Source organism: Mya arenaria, chromosome 11 (genome assembly GCF_026914265.1).
Source record: "Mya arenaria isolate MELC-2E11 chromosome 11, ASM2691426v1".
NCBI classification, from domain to species: Eukaryota; Metazoa; Mollusca; class Bivalvia; order Myida; family Myidae; genus Mya; species Mya arenaria.
In genome coordinates, this window is record NC_069132.1 from 55245066 (window position 1) to 55267586 (window position 22521).

The 22521-nt window shown below is 35.9% G+C and overlaps 2 protein-coding genes across 2 annotated transcripts; one reads left to right on the forward strand and one right to left on the reverse strand.

The window, feature by feature from the left end:
• The first annotated feature begins 119 nt into the window (after positions 1-119).
• On the forward strand, positions 120-17897 carry LOC128209268 (centrosomal protein CCDC61-like). Its single transcript, XM_052913227.1, has 17 exons — positions 120-511; positions 1424-1506; positions 1699-1862; positions 2669-2774; positions 3396-3442; positions 3911-4007; positions 5486-5605; positions 6274-6353; positions 6861-7114; positions 7347-7425; positions 8093-8181; positions 8703-8735; positions 9422-9485; positions 10193-10280; positions 12491-12531; positions 15264-15340; positions 16771-17897. The coding sequence occupies exons 1-17, from the start codon at positions 364-366 to the stop codon at positions 16866-16868; spliced, it is 1668 nt and encodes a 555-aa protein (XP_052769187.1). The 5' UTR covers positions 120-363; the 3' UTR covers positions 16869-17897.
• A 1209-nt stretch (positions 17898-19106) lies between these two features.
• Positions 19107-22200, reverse strand: LOC128209267 (CUB and sushi domain-containing protein 1-like). Its single transcript, XM_052913226.1, has 2 exons — positions 22052-22200; positions 19107-21152 (listed from the first exon to the last, which is right to left on the reverse strand). The coding sequence occupies exons 1-2, from the start codon at positions 22083-22085 to the stop codon at positions 19423-19425; spliced, it is 1764 nt and encodes a 587-aa protein (XP_052769186.1). The 5' UTR covers positions 22086-22200; the 3' UTR covers positions 19107-19422.
• Between the last annotated feature and the right edge of the window lie 321 nt (positions 22201-22521).

Below are 22521 nucleotides of genomic sequence, written 5' to 3' on the forward strand. Positions count from 1 at the left end.
ATAAATAATTGTCATGTAAGTTCTTTCTCATTTAGTATAGTTATGAATTTTTCTAGTAAAATTGTTTTTGTAATTTACTCTCCCCGACATGAAGTATACGCATGCGTAGCTTTCTTAGTTTCATTTCCGGTCTAAAATTTGGAATTGAAAGTTGACAGTTGTGCAGAGTTTTCAAAGAATGTTCAAGATAGTAATAATGAAATAATCAAACAAACACAAAATGTTTTCCCGTTATACAGACGATGATTGTAAAAAGTTATATAAAATGGTATAAAACAACATAAAAAATAAATAACACTTACACTTTTATGCTTGTCTGAACTTATCCCAGATTTACATTTTGTTAAAAAAATTGTTAACACAATGGAAGACCAGACAGTGTCAGCAGCCTACATTTTTCGGGGCATTGAGTACATAGTTACTATGCTAGTGAAGAATGAAAATACTCTGACGGTGGAGGTCGAGGACAAACTAACGGCAGACCAGTGGAGAGCAGACTTTGATGCAGCATGTGAGATTTTTACAATGTTTACTTAAATTTTGTCCAAAGATTTAAGGACTCTCCTTCGCTAAATATGCTTCCATCAAGTCTGTTAAAGCTTGTTATCTTAGAGGCCTAGTTTAAGGAATGTTTGGCATGATAATCCCCTGCTGTGCATGGAACTCCTGCTAATTGCACTGGTGTCACAGTAGGCGCCAATTTCCTCTGTATTCGTTTATTGGCTCAGGGCCATTTAGGTCCATTTCTATAATAAAACTTCAAAAAGTGCAAAGCAGGATACTCTGATCGGAGATCTGATAAGAGGGATCAAGGCAAGTAGATTAAGATCAATAAACAGAGGTTGTGTAGTATACTCAGTTTTGTTGTTGTTTTGTTGTTGTTGTTGTTGTTTTTTGGGGGGGGGCACTTAAACTAGGCTTTTAATATACACTAAATGAGTTAAACATAGATATAAAATGATGATTGAGTGTTGTTAAAAATCAATTATTTTCCCATAAATCTGCAATTATTCTCAGCTTTTCTAAGTAACATAAGCACGATAACTTACTCAAAAAAAGGAAACAGAATAAACAACACCAATTGATAGTCAAATGTATTGCTCACTTGTTGTGCCATAAAATGAATACACCTCAATCATTTTTTAACAATTAATCAAAAACATATAAATCCGCAATTCACAATTATATCCATATGAATTCCAATCATACAATTGTAATTACTACACATAACATCAATGTCCACATCAATTCATTTTTAATGTTATATTTTAACCAATTTGAATGATACAATATTGTTTCTACTTGAAAAAATCAAATGTAATCTTTGAGATATTCGAGTGAATATTTAGATATTTTAGAGTAAATTTTTTACAATTATTGACATTGGTTTTTGATAACTAATTATGCCTTCTTTTTTGTACAGATGTTGAGGATCTCACTCACAAAACTGGAAATTTTAAACAGTTTAACATCTTTGTGAGCATGTTGGAATCAGGTATCATACAGGCAAGTAAATGTCCATCTTAGACAATGTATGTCATAATTTTATTACAAACTTTGACTTTTTTGTTCTTATTTTTTATTCAAGATTGAAAAGCCAGAGTATTATGCTATACATAATGTTAAAAGCAGATTATTCATTAATAACTACAATAAGTATAAATGTTGATAGTTTTGTAACATTCATATATGTTTCAGGCTAGCGAAAGTGTTTCACTGGATCTGTTGACATATGCAGACCTTGAGTCATTACGGCAGCGGAAATCTGGCAGTGCTGCTAAGCAATCAGGTCCAGCTCAGAGAACGGTGGCGCTCAACTCCAAACGATACCTCATCCTTACCTACACTGTGGAGTTTGACAGGCAGGACAATAAATATCACATTGAAATATTGATATTGGGCACATGAAAACATTAGATGTATTTTCATAGCCTTTATATCATTGTATTTGGCATGTAATTTTTTAACCGTGCCCATAAAACATTCAAGAAATTTAAATGAAACTTGGTACACATGTTGCCAGGGACCATAATTTTATGCACATGTATGTAGCAAGACTCATAACTCTTGCTTTAGTAATTGTTGAGTTATGCCCCTTTAAAACTGAAAAACAAAGAGCATTGGGTTATGATGCTGTAAATTCCTTGCCCTCATTTAAATTGCTTAGAAAGGAATATTACTTGGAAGCAAGTAATATACATGTAGTGATTTTAACAATACTGGATTGATAATGGTAGTATTTTGTTAAAGGAAGATTTGAAGTATATTGCTTGGAAGTACAGAAACTTTACACAGTACAGATTACATTTAAGACCATACTTGACTTGAATTGAATTGTATGAATAGACTTTATTCGAGATGGCAAGTTTTACATGTGGTAGCAAGTTATTTCATATCTAATCACAATAGTTGTACAATAATGGAGACATCTTTAGAGTTCAAGAGACTTGAATTTCCATGCTTTTGGGCTAAACTGATTGGTAGGAAGTTAATACTTCCAATTTCTAAATCTTAGTGGTAGCCCTGATTATTTTATTGAAAAAGATATTTACATTGTGGAGTTGAAATCTCAATTTTCTTGTAATACTATTTTATCAATAAGTAACTTTGGCTTTGATTAAATATATACATGCTTTTTGATAGTAAAAGTTTAATTATTTATGTGCAGGATTCACTACCCACTGCCATTGCCATACGTTGGGAAACCAGACCCCCGACAGCTCCAGGAGCAGGTCCGGGCTCTCCGCTCCGAGGTGAAGACCCTCAGACAACAGGTAGACTAGACCGGCCACATACACATGTACACTTTGGCTCTGTCCCAATCTGCAGATTTTACTATGGGCGATTACATTTAACCTTATCGCTAATCCAAGGAAGGCATTTTCAGATTAGACTTACTTATTGTAAAATGGTAGAAAAACACAGGAGAATCTTCCTATTAAACACATTTACCAGGTAGTGGCTAAGCCAAGTAAAAAAGGCCTGCAATAGGTGTCAGTCCACCCAGCTATTTTTGGACTGCTCCTTTGAAACATGAAGGGGGAGGTCCCACACATTCCCACCTAAATGTAAAGGGCTTGTATTTATGTACTATCTTCAGTAGGTGTGATTGAGTTAAGTTCTATTCACAGTTAATCCATTGTTAATGGTATTGCACTTCTAAGGTAAGGTTGTAATTTTTTAAATACCTCGGTTAGGTATATGCTTGGCAAGCATCAGTTTTTGAAACACAAGGTATGGTTTCACTTCTGCAGTTTACGATAGGACTAGCTTATATTATTTTTATTAGGCAAGCAAAAATCTATAATTTTGCACCAATGATTGTTAATGGTAAATAAATTATATATGCAAGAAAAATAAAAAAAAAGTGTGTAATAGAGATCTGATCTTTTCAGGGTCCGTTGGAGTCAAAGTCGAAAGATGTTGAAAAGCTGAGAAAAGAGTAGGTTTTTCTCTATTAAAAAAGGTTTTATTTTTCTGCCTTAACTCATCAACTGTATGAAAGTCCTTCCTTCAAAATTGCTCTTGGATGAAATGTCGTGGTTTTTGTGTCACTTCTGAAACATTGTAGACTCAACAGGATTACTTTGTTCAACAAATTTGCTGGTGAGGTCACAATTTCATTCCCAGTAAATAACTTTTGAAGGACGTGTAGAGCCTTCAAACTTAAAAAGCACATTGGTAATGCTTCGTAGATGACCCCTATTGGTTATTGGGTCAATGATCAAGGTCAGGGTGACCCTTTATGAGAAAAGAGTTGGGTGCTCCTGACAGGTGACAGGTCCGATTCACGGCTTCTTTTGAAATTGACTCAGACCATTTTCATTATGTGATCAGTCAAATGATAACTTAGTACCATATGGAAAATGACAAAGCCTTGATTCCATGTTCATGTCTGTAAATGTTTCAGACTAGATGCTCTCAGTAAAGAGAAAGAAGACATTGAGTCAGAGTTCTTGCAGTATCGCCGTGAAGTGAAAAACACAAGTCAGGGAAACGCCGTCAAGGTAAGATTAAAGCTGTTAACAAGATTGGTTAGAAATCAAAGTATTGTAAGCAGGAATATCTGCTTTTATGCACACTTCTTGATTGTGTTAGGCAGTTGATCAAATGTGACATCTGCTTTTTACATTTTACATTTGATTGTAATGAAACTTGGTTTCTTGGTTGCTTTCATGCAGAAAAAAATGGAATTCCCTTTGGGTCAAGGTTCAGGTTACAACTATGCAAGACCAAATTTCACAAGACAAGAACTCCCTCATTAATTTTTTTTTATTAAGAATGTGAAAACAGTTTTGAAAGTTTCAGCTTGTTTATAAAATGTTTGGTATTTTGACAGCTTTTTTGCATACTTGATGTACATATGGTACCAACCCTGATATATTTTGTAAGCTACTTTTGAGAGCCTATACAAGTCTCTTTAATAGTCTGCATCATGTTGAAGTATTCTCGTTTGACTCTTTGCACATACAGTAGAAACTCATTATGTCGACTTTGTCCACACCTAGAAAAAAAGTCGAGATAACGAACATTCGACACATCCAAATTACAAAAAATATCACCAATTCCAACACATTTGAGCTTGATTTATGTCGGTCATTTACATCGGCAAATAAACAGTCTTGATACATTTTACCATTATGAAAACAGCAAACATATTATTGAAAACTAAAATGAATTATTTGTGTCAAATTTATTTAATTCACATATATGGATTTCACAAAACAGATATAAAACCACAAGCACATACACTTGAAGTTATTCTTTCTGTGTCCATTTTTTATGGAAGTCAAATCAATAAAATCTTCATGTTTTATACAAGACCAATAAACACAAGCTTGAGCAATAAATGTCTCTTTAATCGAAAACAGAAACAAACAACTTTAATTATTCACACTTACCGATTATGACAGTTTGTTATTTTGACATGCACGGTAATTAGGTGACATGCCGCAAACCGTCATGAATATTTTCTCACATACAACTCAGTCTACAGTTTGACATAAGGAACAAAGAAAATGTGTATAATTGGACCACAGGGACTGAAATAGCAGCTTGACATAGCGAAAAAATTGAGATAGAAAACTTGACACAAGCAGATTTATTTTATCTGGAATAAGAAGGAATAAAGTCAGGGGAAAAAGTCGACACAACAAGAAACTGGAAATATCTGACGTCGACATAGCGAGTTTTGATTGTATCAGTGTTTGGCCCCACTGGGCTGCTGGATATATATAAGGGATTTAGACAGCAAGTGATTTCTGAAATGCATGATTTCGACAGACCTGATAGAACCACCACCCAGGAAGTAGCCTTAACCTGTCAGATTTTTTTCCTTAGGGATTTTGACAAATTTCTCTGGTGCTGGAGTGGAACCTAGACAACAAAGTAATACAGTTTGTCTAAACCCTCTAGGTGTGCCCTCCACCTTTGGGTTGGACAGCACATTTATATATTTATATTTATAAGTTCATTACCTTTACAGGAGCTAAAGATGCTGAAGGTTATGGTGCGACAGTTGGAGGAAGAGCTTATGAAGGAGAAGACCAAGCACCAGCGACACGCCACCCGCCATGGGCAGCAGTACAGGGACTTACTAGAGGAGGTGGGATACTCTTGCCGGGCAAATGTTTTGTACATAGTGATTTCCCTGATGCAGAAAACTTGAGTCTCTGACTCAATTTTTTAAGCTAAGGACTCTTGATTTTGAATTGCTGTGGATCCCTGGAACTCACAAGCTAATTGCATAGATGGGGATGCCATGTAATTACCAGAGACCCCTGATTTAATTAAGTTATAACTGAGGGTCTTAGGAGTCTGAACCCCAGCTGAAACATCCTAGGAAAACCCTTGTGTATATTGTACAATGTGCAACATTTGACAGTTCCTTCTTAGGAGCTTATACTGCTAAAATCAGAATCAATAAAAACTAATATCCTTTAAAAACTACGCTTACCTCTAATAATCAAGAATATAATAAAAATGCATGAATTTGTGTTTTAAACAGTTGTTGAATGTAATATTTTGAAAAGCTTTAACCTTGACCATTATGCATAAAGTGTTCCAGTTTTTGAAATGAAATCTAGTGTTGCCAGTTCAGTACACACACATAAAACATATAATGCATTCAATCATTGTTGAATTATGCCCTTTTTCGACAAAAAATATCAAACTTTTACTTCGGCCATAACACTAAAAAAGGTACTTTTTGAACATGTGAAATTATACTTGAAAGATTTGGTTGATAGTTGATGTTTTTACATCATGTTCCAGGTAGAGGAGCTGCGGGCGTCTGAGCGGAACCTGAAGATCAGGGTGAAGAATTTGACAAATGAGCTTGCTCTCTTTAAGCGGTGGGTAAAAATTGATTTCTGTAGTTCAATTTGTGGGTGAATTTGAGATGAAGGCTTTATTATGGCTGCCAAATTACCAGGCTTCTTATTACACTAACTTGTTGATGTATTAGAAAATAAAAGCTTACAAGTTTATAGTGATCAAAGTAAGATTAGGCTAAATGATGTACTTGTATTGCTCGTTCCAAATGGAAACCCTTTATATTTACATTTGCCCTGTCTTTAATATAGCAACATGGAGTTATGATGTCATTGTTAATTTCAATTCTGCGCTCTGATTGGTTTAGCTTAACATCATTTAACCATTGATATACAGCAATACAGTTATTAGCTATTCTTCTATACATTACAAACCATTTCTTTATAACCTTTCTTCAAACATTAATACTCAGCAGCAGAAGATCAAACTATTAATTAAGCGCCTGATGGAAATTTCCCACAAGCCTTTCTGCATTCATACAGCATGAACACATGAAAAAATATGATCAATTCTTAAATACTTTTCAGGGACAAGGTGCATGCGAGACCGTCCCGCTCCTACAGTCGTGAGAGAACAAACTCATTTGACCGCTACTCTAGTCGTGACCGGTCAGGCTCCCGGGAGAGAGAGCGGTCACTGTCCCGGGATCGCTCATGGTCAGATAGACTATCAGTCAGGGACCGGTCAGTGGAACGTCCATCGTCTGCCAACAGGAGTCGCCTGAGTGAGCGTTCTAACAGCTTTAAGAACAGCTACCGCAGTCGTACACCATCACCAGCAGGTACACATGATAAATCACTCTGCATTAACATTTTACATCAGCATTTGAAAGACCCCTATTATTAGAGACAGGTTATTCAGATCAGCTTAGATTTGTTGAATTAATTGATGTATTTTTCTGAAATTTGCTCAAATTCATGATCTTGTTGTCCCAACCCATCAATTTAAGTTCTTTAAGGTACCATCTTGTGTCATTATTTCTTTCAAAAGTAGCTTCATGTGTTTGTCATCAGGTGGAGGCAAGTCAAGGTTTGACCCGTCAGCGTATGTCCGTGAACGTGAGAGAAAAAAGAAAGAAGCCTCATTGAAAAAGTAAATATTGCTTTTCCTGAAATATTATGGAATTTGCCTTTGAAAAGAGGTTTATGTGTGTTATTGTACAGTTGTTTCTCCTTATGGGAAGCTTTTGTGACCAGCAATTTGTCAACATTTGCTGAATACTTCGTCTCCTAAACCACTGAAACTACAACCATGAACTGCAATTAAATGTCAAGAAGTTTCAACTGGTTAAGCTAATACATCATCACAGCAGGCACGGCTCCATTCACAAAAAGTTTATAACACTCAGTGAATGTATTTTGAAAATTGTCTCACAAAGTTATGACTTACCAAAGATATCTAGGGTCAATACTCACAGGTACAGCAAGGCCTGTAACTATGACTTTAACAATTGTGTGGTATGCCCCTTGATTAACTGGAAAAACAAAACATACGAGTCATGTCTTTGTTTTTTGTGTTGTCAGATTCTGTGCGAAAATTCAAGCCATACAGTCATAATCAGATAGATGCATTTAAAATGTTCTGTTGAAAATCACACTGGTAAACAAAGAAATGCTTCATCTACATGTACATGTATGTTCAAAATCTGCTACTTTGGTCATAGTTTTGATAAATGATGTTAGATAAACTCTTAAAGGCTTCTTCCGTAAATGCAGCTCAATATCAAGTGAATGCTGTAGGTCTATGCTTCTGATTTCAGGAAACGACAACCACGAGCAAATGTTTCTGGCTCATCATTAAGTTCTCGTCCCACCCCAGCCTCCAGGCACCAGCACAGCCGTCTCTCAGGTATCTACCCTGGGTTCATTTTTATCAATATTTATTAGTGCTTCAGCTTAGGAAAAAAATACATTTGGTTCGGGCAACCCGAACCTACCTTTGTAATAGGTGCCGACCCTACAGTTTTTATAGTCAGTTTGAAAAAAAAATGAAATAATAAAAAATAAAAAAATAAAATTATTGCTTTTCAATATGTAGTTTAAAACCTTAAATGCTTAAACAGAAGATAACTTGAACACAATTCTACTATATTTAAGTTCAAAAAATCATTTTTTATGCATTTTTCTTAAACCATTACTAACGGTTTAAGCCGTAAAAAATTAATTTCCGAACGGAAATATGAAAATCTATGATCTGATTTTTTGTTAGCAATCTAATATCATTGGCTTGCAGATATTTATGCAAAAATCTGCTCTTTCCAAGACAAAAAAATAAAAACAGTTGTAAAAATGGTATATCTGTGAGAGTGCAGCTTTAATGTGAAATTTCCATTTTTCATGGAAGTCACTTTCTGTACATTTTATTTTCAGCTAACAGCAGAAATCGATCAAGGAATTCTTCATGTATGTAAATGACTCTTGTATGACTCTGTCTGACTATCTTGAATTTCTTAATAGAAATACAGTAAAACTATGATCATTCAAGCATTTCATAACAGACTAAAATGGAAATTTGGGTCATGTGAAACATTGGATCATTCACTCAAGCTTTCAGCTCGGGTCCTGGCATCCTCAGATGGTCACAACTTTACTGCATGTTTAAAAATGTTTGTCACAGTGTCTGATGTAAATGCTATTAGACACACAACATATTTTATAAAAAGACACATTGCCGGTGCAAGTTGTTATCTAGGCTTTTCAGAAATGTCAACTTGCAAAATTTGTTTTCACACTGGAATATTGTTATTGATCAATCAGGGTTCCAGCTGGCAATCGCCATTGTCGCTATTTGCGACAAAATCGCAAAAGTGGTGACAACTTTTCAAATTTGGCGAATTATTTTTTTTCTAAAATATTTTCTTAAAATGACATAAGTGGTGCCCATGCGGCCTGCATGATAATCGATTCTGTCACTGTCATAAATCAAGCGCATCTGCTGGTGCGACAACAAAAATTAATCCGATAATTAGGGCAAGCAGTCACGGCCCAGTCAATACATCGCTAATTATTGCAGAATTTTATTGCTTTCACGGATAAACAATGACATCCTTTAACTGTTATGTCTCTTATTGTCATATGTTATATTTCAGTTGGGAGTGCTGGTGAACTGACTGATGGGGGAATGTCGGACTCCTCCTACACCGGCAGTATCAGGTTTATAACACCTTCTCACACTCATAGATTTACTGGAAAACATTGCCAATCTGAGCTAATTCTTCAATCATCTTTTCTTTATAAGGAATCTGACCAAAATATATGTGAATTTTGGATGCCTGATGACCCCATATATTTTACATCATTAAGAATTGGTTTTATATGCCGAAAATAATGTATAAAACACCCACCAGATAAATATGTGACAGGATTTAGTATAATTGAAATTCATGAAGTGATAGGCTTGTAAACAAGTAGTACTCGGCATTTGAATACCTGTATGAGCTGCTGTGAAATAAGGGAAATGCTAGGTAGTGATTCACTTTTATGCATGTTGACTTGTTTATAGATTAGAAATAAAAGGAATGTTAAGCAGATTGATATTTTAATAAGATGGTTTGGTGATAAAAGCCATGTGGTTTAAGAATCAGGCTCTGGACCATAGTCTGTCGTAAAGTCCGTATTTGGAGCTTTATCAATGATGAGTACCAGTTTATGACCCGAAAATGGTAAATGGTTCTATGTATATAGCAAATTTTATATTTGTATTCATGCTTGTCGCTGAAAAAGCTCTTCAGAGTTCGAGTTACTTGTTCATCTTTTTTTAAGTGATGTGACATAAATCCTTGCTACCTAACTATGATATTGTCCTTTGGTGCATCAATTTACATGCATGTTATCATGTGATGATTGGATTGTCTCTGCAGAAACTACAGCAGACCGAGGCGGCCCCGGCCTCACAGACAGACAGACAGACCAGGCCTCACTAAGGGATACGCGTCCAGCCCTGATGTGGTATGTATACCATTTATGATTGTAGTTGATTCTAGTCCATAATCAGTGCACAAGTCAGGATTTGAAAAGGGCAGGGTGCTAGGTCAAAAGGGCACTTTTAATGCTCATTGAATGAGCCTTAATGGGGCACTTGCAATGATCCAGTGCTCCAGCTAGGCCTAAATAGCAGGGTGGGGCACCCCGCTGCCCTTTTCAAGCACCCTCTTCCCTTTACTACACCCTGCTGTGCCCTTTTGTTTGACAGAGTCAATTTTCAGAAATAAGTATGAAAATATTAAATATAAGTAGTTTTGACACTAAATTAAAGAAAACAGGTAATTATTCATAACCAACTATTAGGATTGAAAGTAATTACAACAAATACACAATAAGAATTCAACATTGGCCCTTGTAAGTGCCTGATCAAGGCTCATTGAAAGTGCCCTTTTTAACCTAGCACCCTGCCCTTTTCAAATCCTGGCTGGAGCACTGATGATCAATGTTCAATTCATATTGTGTATATGTTGTAACTACTTACAGTTCTTTTAGTATCTTTATGAAAAGCTGTAATAATGTCCAATAAACATCAAATATAATCATCAAATTAAGTAATCTGGATTGAGAGTTGAATATTTAGATTCTTCATGAGGAGTCTAAGCCCCTTTACCCAGCTATTGGCATGAATCCCCTATTTACAGATTCACAGCTATTTATCTGCATTGACAATTATCAGCTGTTAAAAACCCTGATAATAATAAATATTTCTAGGGAGTTTTAAAATGATGATTTTCCTTACATATGCATTTGAGTGTGTTTACTTTGTGACATTAAATGATAGGAACTCTTTAACTTTTATGAAAAAATAAATAAATATTGTGTGTGTGATATGTAGTTATAAAACTTTTATACTGATGAAACAGGCTGCACAAATTGCTATGTCCACCTGTCCGGGTTCGAACTCATGACCTCTGGTAATGCAGACGAACACTACTGTGTCGCTATTAAAGCTAGCTCTAAAGCGAGACAACATAAGTGCCGCTATATACATATCGTATACCTGGTAACACCTTCATTCTAATTTCCAAGACTCGGGTCAATTGGCAATGACCTTGCACTTTATTGTGCAACATGGGTTCCTTGTTGGGCGCAAAATAAAACAGACTGCACAAATTGATATGTGCACCTGTCAGGGTTTGAAACCACGACCTCTCGCTCTGCAGGCAGACACTCTACCACGTCGCTATAAAAGCTAGCTCTATAGTGAGACAGTATAATTTTTTTACATAAAACCCTATAAAAAATCAAAAAAACCTACCTACCCTTCCTCTTTTTGACAGTATGTAACCAAACCACACAATTTTTTAGGCCTTGTGTCAAATATTGAAAATTTTGTATGTAATGATAACCTTAAAACATTGGATAAGTTATGATTGAGAGACATTCGTTTGGTCAAGCTTGTGAGACATTTGGTTGGTTATGATTGAGAGACATTTCATTGGTTATGATTGAGAGACATTTGATTGGTAACAATTGAGAGACATCTGGTTGGTTATGATTGAGAGACATTTGGTTGGTTATGATTGAGAGACATCTGGTTGGTTATGATTGGGAGACATTTGGTTGGTTACGATCAAGAGACATTTGGTTGGTTATGATTGAGAGACATTTGATTGGTTACGATTGAGAGACATCTGGTTGGTTATGATTTAGAGACATTTGGTTGGTTATGATTGAAAGACATTTGATTGGTTATAATTTGACAGACATCTGGTTGGTTATGATTGAGAGACATTTGGTTGGTTATGATTGAGAGACATTTGGTTGGTTATGATTGAGAGACATCTGGTTGGTTATGATTTAGAGACATTTGGTTGGTTACGATTGAGAGACATTTGATTTGTTATGATTGAGAGACATCTGGTTGGTTATGATTGAAAGACGTTTGATTGGTAACGATTGAGAGACGTTTGATTGGTAATGATTGAGAGACATCTGGTTGGTTTTGATTTAGAGACATTTGATTGGTAACGATTGAGAGACGTTTGATTGGTAATGATTGAGAGACATTTGATTGGTTATGATTTAGAGACATTTGGTTGGTTATGATTGAGAGACATTTGGTTGGTTATGATTGAGAGACATTTGATTGGTTACGATTGAGAGACAATTGATTGGTTATTTGATTGGTTATGATTTAATGGTCTTAAAATATGTTTTCCTTTTTATTTCAGCCAAGTAAAACAGAGAGCAAGACAAAAAAGAGCAGTAAGATATATCCTTTTCCCTATTAAATCCATTGTTTCCTTTTAATCATAAAATGTAATTGGCCTCACTATCTACTTCCATCAATTTCATAGTAATGTTCAGGATGTTGATGTTGAGAACTAGGATGTTGGTTATCTGGTATGTTTAGACCAGGATATGGAAGCTTAATTTTTCAGTAGTATTGTATCTTTGAGATACATAATTAATGTGTTCACCAATCGAATTGTAACCAAACTTTGCAATTTGAGCAAAATGAAAAGATGTACAAATATATTAAGACACTAAACAGTTGTAAAACATAATGTTGTTGTTTCAAATCAAAGTAGATAATTATATACCTACTAGCGTTATGAACTCAACAGAACACGGCTGAGCAAGCCAATGCACATCTGTGTTTTTTGTTTTTATGTAATCTTGACATTTTTATGCCCCCCTTCGAAAAAGAGGGATATATTGCTTTGCAACTGTCCATCGGTCCGTCGGTAGACCAAAGCTTGTCCAAGTGATAACTCAACAATTCCTGGACATATGGTCATCAAACTTGACATGAAGGTTGGGCTTGACAATGTTGATGACCCCTATTGATTATAGGGTCATCTGGTCAAGGTCACAGTGACCTTTAATTGTAAAAGAGTTTAAAGCTTGTCCGAGTGATAACTCAACAATGCCTACACCTATGGTCATCAAACTTGACATGGAGCCTGGGCCTGACCAGTAGATGACCCCTTTTGATTTCAGGAGACATCTGTCAAAGGTAAAGGTCACAGTGACTTTGAATGTGAAAATGTTGTTCAAGTGATAACTTGACAATACCGGCACCCATGGCCCTCAACTTGACTTAGAGGTTGAGTCTGACCTGTAGATTACCCCTTTTGATTTTGGGGGTCAGCAGGTCATGGTCCCAGTGACCTTGAACGTGAAAAGCTTGTGTGTGAAAACTTGCCTTCACCGATAGCCCTCAAGCGTGACATTTAGGTTTTGGGTGACCAGTTGATGACTCCGATGGATTTTGAGGTCAAAGGTCATGGTCATAACTCATATTCATCATGAAAGTTTTGTCATAATAATATTATTTACTTATTCCCTGCTGCTAAGAGGATTCATTTTAATCTGCAAATATCAGTCATCATCTGAACATGATTAAAAACTGTACCTACTATCCTCACACTTTGAATGGTCATAATCTTAATACTGCCGCAAAGACATCCAATGTCAATGACAAATCAGCTGTCATTTGGGTCCATTCATTTTCATTCAATTGTCCAAATAATCATGACAAGGTGGCGCTAAAGGGGGGGGGGGCATAAATGTTTGACAAACACCTCTTGTTTAAATTTAAACTTAACAACCTTGCTTCAAGTGTGCCCATTGTTATTGGTATTATGTGAACAAAGTTCAAGGTAATTATCTTGAACAATTATGATATATTTAAAGGTTTTCAAACTACCAGGAACTTTACTATTAATCAAGAGTTATGGGTGTTGCAAACGTGCATATGATCACTAGTAACAAGTGTACAAGTTAGTAACATTTCATCCAAGATGGCTGCCAAAATCCAAGATGGCCACCATCACATTTGATATTATAAAGAGGAACTAAGTTAATAAAAAAATTATGCAATACTGCAGCACATTCAGTGGATGATAATTTAAACATTTCTTTGTAATATAAAGCATCAACTGATGAAAATATCAGTTTTTTTGCCCTTGAAATTGGTAAATTAATTTTTTTGCCCTTGAAATTGGTAAATTAATCATTTTCAAGGAATTTATGGTTGCTGCAGCTACAAAAAAGACACTTGTTTTAAGGAACATTTATATGTAATTTAACCATCATTAAATAATATTTAATATTTTCCGTGTTTCTATACAATGTTCGTGCTTTGAAACGTAGATGTATAGTATCACGGCAATTTGAGCTATGTTGCACAGCTAAATTTGCAGAAAGTAGGGGGACTTTGTACAATACCTGACAATATGTCCCTAAATGTCATATGACACGTGTTTAGTGTATTGTCATCACATTCATACCTCTGGCATAAGGGGCCAGTCGTTGTACTAACAAAACAAACAAACTTTATAAACAACAACAGTGTTGTAGGCAAAAGGTTTTATATTCTCTTCATTGAGATTGAGAATTAGTATAATTACTCTTTTTTTCGAATATTCAAATACCAATTTTGACATTCGAAAACCAAACGTTTGATCGAATATTCGAATATTCGTTTGCATCCCTATTAAATATCACTGAACAAGGAATTTATTCAGATCACAGTAGATACCACTGTTATAATGTTAACATCAATATGGATGAATCCAGAGTGGGTCCGGAGCTTTTTTAAAATCGTATTTATATTTTCTGCAAAAAGTTTTAAATTTTAACCCAATGCATATCATTGTCATCACATTTGTTTTTCTGATCAATAACTTTTGAACCACTTCAAACTTGCTATTTAGAGTCTTCAAACTTTGTATGCACATTGGTCATGGTCAAAAGATGACCCTATTTGATTTTGAGGTCAAATGTCAAGCTGCAACAAAAATGATGGGTGCTCCTGATTGGGACACTCTAGTTTCCTAAGACTAGCTAAAAATGGTTTGATTCTATAAACTACTAGCTTCGTCAGGCAAAGCTAAAAGCAATGAGTACAAAATAACTGAAGATAGCATTTTAAAGAATTGTTCTTATTACCATTATGAGCAAGGTAAAGGTTGTAGTATTGTCCTTAACTGTGATCACATTGGCGAGCACTCCTGATTCTGAGTATGGGAGAACCCGTTCTGTACTGAACAAGGAAAACATTCCAGCCAGGAACGGTACGTACAGATATGATTGTTATTTCATTGAGCCATTAGTAAAACTGTTAACATTATATGCCTGGAGACCCCATATACTTTTGTATTCATTTGAAAGGAAATTGCATACTGTTTACAAATATGTAAAATAATAAATCGAAAAAAAACATTATAGAAGAATGTTTTTGCAGACTTGGAATTATGCAATCTTTAATGGCCAAAAAAGTGTATTTAATATGTTTTTTTATAATGTATTGTTCATATATACAGTAAAACTGCGATCGCTCGAGGTCGCCAGGGACCGAGCCAAAACCTCGAGGGAACCGATGTTTCGAACGACCCGATTTTCAATTTTCCAGTTTGATATGAAATATCTTTCAGTGTATTTTAAGTTTGTTCAAAGTCGTCAAACAGACTGTCTTCTAAGACACCGATGACACCGATAACGTTATTCCGTTGTGGAAATCGCTAATATGTTCAAAGGTTGGCGTAAACTAAATGTAAAACGCAAAAGAAAAAACAATAAATGAATAAATAGAAATGTTTATTTTAACAAAAAAGCACATTCTCGAAACAAACATCATTTGAAAGACAGTACATATTGTGGCATTAGTCAGAATTAAGTTTCGCAAAATCAAGGATTGTTGATTGGCGCATTTTGTCGGTTTCGCGAAACTGTTCAATCGTAATGTGACGTGACAGCGTACAGAGCGTCTGAAGATCACGGTCAGCATCGGCAGTGAATTCAAAAAACCTTCTGATCACATCTAAAGCGTTAACTTCTCGTCATTAACTTCTCCTAATTATCGTCTCAAATGCCCATATCAACTAATATTGGTCATGCGTTAAGAGTGAAAAACGGTTTTTCACACCTTATCAAATTGCCTTTCAACTGTCATTACAATTTTTACAACTTGCGAAAATTTAAACAACTAGCAATTGTTTGTTTATTTTGGAACACGCGTTCGGGAAAAAGTGTGAAATTATGTCCTCGAGGGAGCCATAAGGTTTTGTGCATGATTTGTGTTCTTGGGACCGAGGATATTGCTCGACTGCTCGACATAATTAGGTTTCGATGCAGCGTGGGTATATTTTATATGAAAATAGAAGGAAAAAAGTTCGGGACCAAGCTCCGACCTCGAGGGAACGCCGGTTCTCGAACGACCGCTTGTTTGAGGGAACGCAGTTTCACTGTATATAATCTACGTCTATTCATATGAAGACATCAGGCATCAAAAACTCACATTATAAGCTCCGAGCATGCTCCAGTTTGAGATCATTTAACATCATGCATCTATGTGAATAATGAATACATGAACTGTAACTATGATGCCAAAAAATAATATTTAAAGATTTACTAGAACACCAATGAGCATGTGCTGTATGCCAGTAGTTGATCCTAAGGTCCAAAACATGGCATAGTATTAAAGAAATGTAATTTATCATTTCAGGTTATGAAAGTGACTTATTCGACAGATCAGCTGAAATTTCTGAGATAGATGAGAGATTAAACCGCCTACAACAATTGATGAAGACCAGTATGTCCTGACGAAGATTTCGGCAAGCATTTCATGATGAAGATTACTGCAAGCATTTTATGATAAACATTACTACAAGGATTTTATAATAAGGATTTTTGCAAGCTTGTTATGATAAAGATTTCTGCAGAATTTCATGATAAAGATTTACTGCAAGTATTTCCTGACAGAGATAACTGAAAGCATTTCATGATAAAGATTATTGCAAGTATTTCCTGACAGAGATAACTGAAAGCATTTCATGATAAAGATTTACTGCAAGTATTTCCTGACAGAGATAACTGAAAGCATTTCATGATAAAGATTACTAAAAGCATTTTATGTTAAAGATTATTGCAAGCATGTTATGATAAAGACTTCTGCAAGCATTTGATGATAAAGGTTTCTGCAAGCATTTCATGATAAAGATTACTAAAAGCATTTTATGTTAAAGATTATTGCAAGCATGTTATGATAAAGACTTCAGCAAGCATTTGATGATAAAGGTTTCTGCAAGCATTTCATGATAAAGATTTCTGCAAGAGATTACTGCAAGCAAACCATGATAAAGATTACTGTAAGCAATTCATAATGAAGAATACTGCAACCACAGCAACTGAACCTTACTTTGCCGACTGCAACCATCATTACAGAAGTTAACATGGTTGCACTGGCATTTCTTAGTCTCAGGGACAGTTTTGTAGCACCCTGATATATTCTTGTAGTTGTATATTTGTGATTACAGATCAAAATGTTAATGTTACTAGGATAATCATTGGAAACTTGTCGCATAGTCTGGGTACTTACAGGCATTATTATCTCCTTCATTAACGAATTGCTAGGTTCCTGTTTTGAAAATTGTCAATATTTAAAAGAAAATTGTCAATATTTAAAAAGCGATTTATGTTTTACCATTAAATTATTTTTTTTAGTGTATGTAGATGGGAAATAATTTTATTTCCTTGTCGATGTATCCAATCTCAATGTATACATAACATGTATGTCTTGTTTTTATTAAATGTAAAAAGTATCGTTTCTTAAGAATAAATTTTTATATATTTTGAATAGTTGAGTTTCTTTACCAAACCTGGTCACAAAGTATTTTGGCATAGCATCACGACTGAGTTTTATAAACAAGCAGATTGCTCTTTTCAGCCTTCTTCACTTTTAGCAATATTATTCTCACATTATATGTATTTTATGTTTGTAATGTTCTTGAGATCAACAAAATGATGAGAGAGAATTTGCAATTGGTGAAAAGTATTTAAAGCCAAATATACATGTGCTCAAAAGCTCTCCAATTACATTGATAAGAGCTCTCTTCAACTTATTTGGAGAGCTCTTTGCATTTGTCAAATGCTTAAAAGAGCATTAAATCAAATGAAAAAGTTATTTTCAATTAAATGTTTCTTCTATTTTATTTTATAAAGGTATTGTTTAAAACTTAGTCAAATGAATGAACTTAACAATTGAATTAAAGAGCTCCACATTTGAAATAGAGCTATCTTTAAATCAAGTACAGATAAATATGCCAGCAACAAGTTGTCCTTATTAGTTTCCATTGATGTAAAGAGCTCTCTTATATGAGGAATGAATTGCGTAAATGATGTCATTATCAGGGGTATGAACGCAGTTGGACTGGTTAAACTGTGTGGAGTCCGAAGGACTGTACGCGTCTTTTAACCAGCCAAACTGCTTTCATGTTCCCGTTAATGACATCAGTCATGCTTATACGAGTATTTACACCAATACTGAAGTTCAGTTTATTTATTCCAGGTTGCAATTAAGAAAACTTAACATGTTTTTAATTACAAACCATTTGGCTTCAAAACCTATAAATATGGAAGGTAGCTAATGGTCCGAGATGGTATAACCATACGTTGATTTACTTGCATGTGTTTATCAATAGAAATAAGGCATTTAACAATGAGTTAGCACTTCCAAATTGTTGTTATTTGCCCTGATTCGCGATCCAAACATTTCCGCTGAAGTTGCGTTCATCGGAATAATCGCAATTGCAGAAAGGCCATTCATGTGAGGATGAAAATGGGGCGGAAGGTGTTCAAATATTCGTTATAAAAATTATTTTTACTAAGTTTATCATTTCCACCAAGAAGCCTTATGAATAACGCCCATGAGGACTGAATGAAATGAAATCGGTATGAAAAAGAAAAATACATTTATAGGCCTTACGACTCTGACCTGAGCCTTGATGAATAAAACTGAAGGACTAATTGAATGGATTGTGCATGGAAACATACTTACTGATATTCAACTTGTGTTTTATTTTTTTCCTGATGTTCAGTCTGGTTTGGTAGAGTGTAATATAAGTTTTAGTATTAGTTCAATAACAGCAGTGATTAATCAGTTTTTTTTCAAATGTAGACACAGTAAGGTCTAAATATCAAGACAAGACATATATTGCAATCATCATGATGCATTAATATATCGTTTGAATCTGTTGACTAAGGTGCTTCTTAATCGTAGCGTAATCACATCATTTTTTGATATTGCCGCTTAATCATTATGACCGTCTTAACGGTGGTTTTTGACAACACACTTCTGATAAGCACCTATCCCAATGATCTAGACTCCAATGACACCTACACCAATGAGGACGATGGCCCAAACTAGAAAGGCGACAGGCCTCGGGCTCATTGGAGAGTTTCCATTTATTTTGCCACCGGGTGTCATGTCGCTGGTGAAGGGATGTGAAATAGGACTGGTTGTGGTGTTTCCATTTATTTTTCCATCGGATGTCATATCGCCGGTGAATGGGTGTGGCCTCAGACTGGTTGTGGTGTTTCCATTAATTTTGCCATTGGGTGTCATTTCGCTGGTGAATTGGTGTGATCTTAGACTGGTTGTGATGTTTCCCTTCATATTGCCATCGGATGTCATATCGCTGGTTAAGGGATGTGGCTTCAGACTTATTGTGGTGTTTCCATCCATTTTGCCATCGGGTGTCGTCCCGGTTGTTAAGGGATGTGGAATAGGACTGATTGTGGTGTTTCCATCCATTTTGCCATCGGGTGTCATATCGCCGGTGAATGGGTGTGGCCTCAGACTGGTTGTGGTGTTTCCATTAATTTTGCCATCGGGTGTCATTTCGCTGGTGAATTGGTGTAATCTTAGACTGGTTGTGATGTTTCCCTTCATATTGCCATCGGATGTCATATCGCTGGTTAAGGGATGTGGCTTCAAACTTATTGTGGTGTTTCCATCCATTTTGCCATCGGGTGTCGTACCGGTTGTTAAGAAATGTGGAATAGGACTGATTGTGGTGTTTCCATTTGTTTTTCCATCGGGTGTCATATCGGTGGAAAATGGTCGAGACTTCGTGCTGAGCGTAAAGTGTCCATCTTTTCTGACAGATGTTGTCATATTGGTGGTGAAAGTGCAGTCACACTGCGGCATGGCTATCACTCCATCCTGACACCGCAGGTCGTCAGTTGTGCTTTTGGTGCAGCCGTGGTTACACGACCACTGAAGCATCTCCCCGTGGGACAGGTATTCCTGCACCGGATTGTCGATCTTCATGATGTTACTGTCGTAACTGGTCATGTTGCAGCTGCAGTAGCAGGCAAACTCCTGAAACTGCCATGATCCATTATCCTGACAAACGTTCGGCTCATCTTCAGTCGTCCCGGCAACTCTGGTGTTAGGAGCATCACTGCAGGTCATGTAGTACAAAGTACTGTAGAGTAAGAACTTGTCTATACAGTTTGAGTCCATACCCTTGAATGGTGGACACGAAATTCCCTTACACGTTGGTCTGTTGCTCCAAGTCCCATCTGCCTGGCACATCATATGTGAGGTACCATGAAGGATGTAGCCTGAATTACAGGTGACTTTAATCACGCTTCCATAGTCATTTTCTATACCTCCAGCATTTTCTTGAAAAGTTCTGCCATTCTCAACAATCCCAAATTCTGGACACATTTTCACTTTGCATACTGGAGGCGAACTATCGAATTGTAAGTCAGTCCGGCAGAGTAATTTACTGTTACCTTTCAATTCATAACCCTCTCTGCACTCGAAGGTAATATAGCTACCAACTTTGTATGAAGGGGAGTCTAAAATCCTTCCGTTGTCTGGTGGGTTAAGAGCTGGGCAGTAGACCTCCCGACACCGGAGTTTCCCCAGCCAGCCCCCGCCACCACACACAATCACGACAGTCCCGTCTGGCTCATGCCCCACATTACACTTATATCTTACAGTGTAGTCGACAGGGTATGTGTCCTGCACTGTGGCATTATTGGATGAATTCTCCACGACGGACAGGCTGCCGCAGTCACACAATACGTACGTTATTCCTGAAATGAAAAAAGTCTGTGTTATTTACTCTATACTGTACAAAACTATTCCTTCAACAGGATGTTTGATAAGCAGAACTTTTTATAGCAAAACATTAATGATAGATGCTAAATAAATAGTTTTATAATTTTTTGAGTGAGTTTTGAAAAAAACACACAATTATATTGGCTACGTTGATTAATGCTGTATTTAATTAAATAATGATGCTGGTATTTTCCGCATACAATAACCCGGATCGCTGTGTTGAGATTTTAGTTGCACTTTCTGATATTAGGGCATTCCGAGATTTTCTGACATTGTTTAACTGAGGAATTCGTAGTTTTTATGCAAGATCGTTAAAAATGTAACCCGTTTGATAAATCTGAGCTAGATTTTAATATTGCATGTGGAAGTTCATTAAAAATTTCACTTTGTGTGACACCAAAGTAGTATTTATTCCAATCAAACTACTGTGATTACAAGGAAAAGATTTGGGGTATCTTTTGTGGCGTGTATTTTATTTCCCCGTTCGGAACTCCTCGGCCATTTTTATCGAAAATAACCTTGGATGTATACAGTCGGTTTACAATGTCAGCAAGTCGATCGCGTAGTCATTAAATTTATGCCGGCATACATCTGAGGTTGTTTTCAATTAAAATGACGAGGACTTCCGAATGTTATTTCCTATATAACTGAATTGAACTATCCTCGTAAATGCCAAAAAGAAGCACGAGTTATCAGTAACTGCACGTAATTACAGGTCGCATTGAGATCATCCACATATATTGTGAACATAGGGTGTGTGGCATAACGCGCACATATCGGTATACAATTTTCTATGCTATTAAAACAGAAATATTTAATGGCTCGTAATAAATGAACAACGCCCTTCAATATACTAAAAAAAAATATCACCTACCGTTAAGAATTAAAATAACTGAATAATAGTTCATATTTCACAATAAACGTAAACACAATTACGAATAATCACATTCGCATAGCACGAGTCAAAACTGTATAATTTGTTAATGTTTGGTGATAAGTACCAGTGGTTCAGTGCAGACGACAGATCTTTCCTTAACCAATGGCGAATCCAGGGAGACACTAAGATGTGTGATTGTGATTGCGTAGCTATGGCCAAATAACAAGTACCCAACATTGATTGATTAAAAACTGTCGGATATGTGCAACTACGCGTGGGTGCGGGAATGGTTTTGCCTGCCGATGTCGAAAATAACTTTGGTAATATGGGGCAACACCAAGGGTATCTGAACACATTATTTAAAAGTGAATAAATAAGGAGCAAAAAAACTTGAGTATTTTCACGTTTTAAGGTGAAAACATTATTTTAAAACACGATGTAACGCCTACATGGAGCAAGTTCATCTG

Excerpts from the sequence above, each read along its gene's own strand:
- LOC128209268 (XM_052913227.1), top strand. The coding sequence starts at position 364 with ATGGAAGACCAGACAGTGTCAGCAGCCTACATTTTTCGGGGCATTGAG. Across the intron at positions 512-1,423 it reads AGCAGACTTTGATGCAGCAT|ATGTTGAGGATCTCACTCAC; the intron begins GTGAGATTTTTA and ends TTTTTTGTACAG. Across the intron at positions 7,115-7,346 it reads TCGTACACCATCACCAGCAG|GTGGAGGCAAGTCAAGGTTT; the intron begins GTACACATGATA and ends GTTTGTCATCAG.
- LOC128209267 (XM_052913226.1), bottom strand. The coding sequence starts at position 22,085 with ATGAACTATTATTCAGTTATTTTAATTCTTAACG. Across the intron at positions 21,153-22,051 it reads AGTTATTTTAATTCTTAACG|GAATAACGTACGTATTGTGT; the intron begins GTAGGTGATATT and ends TTTTCATTTCAG.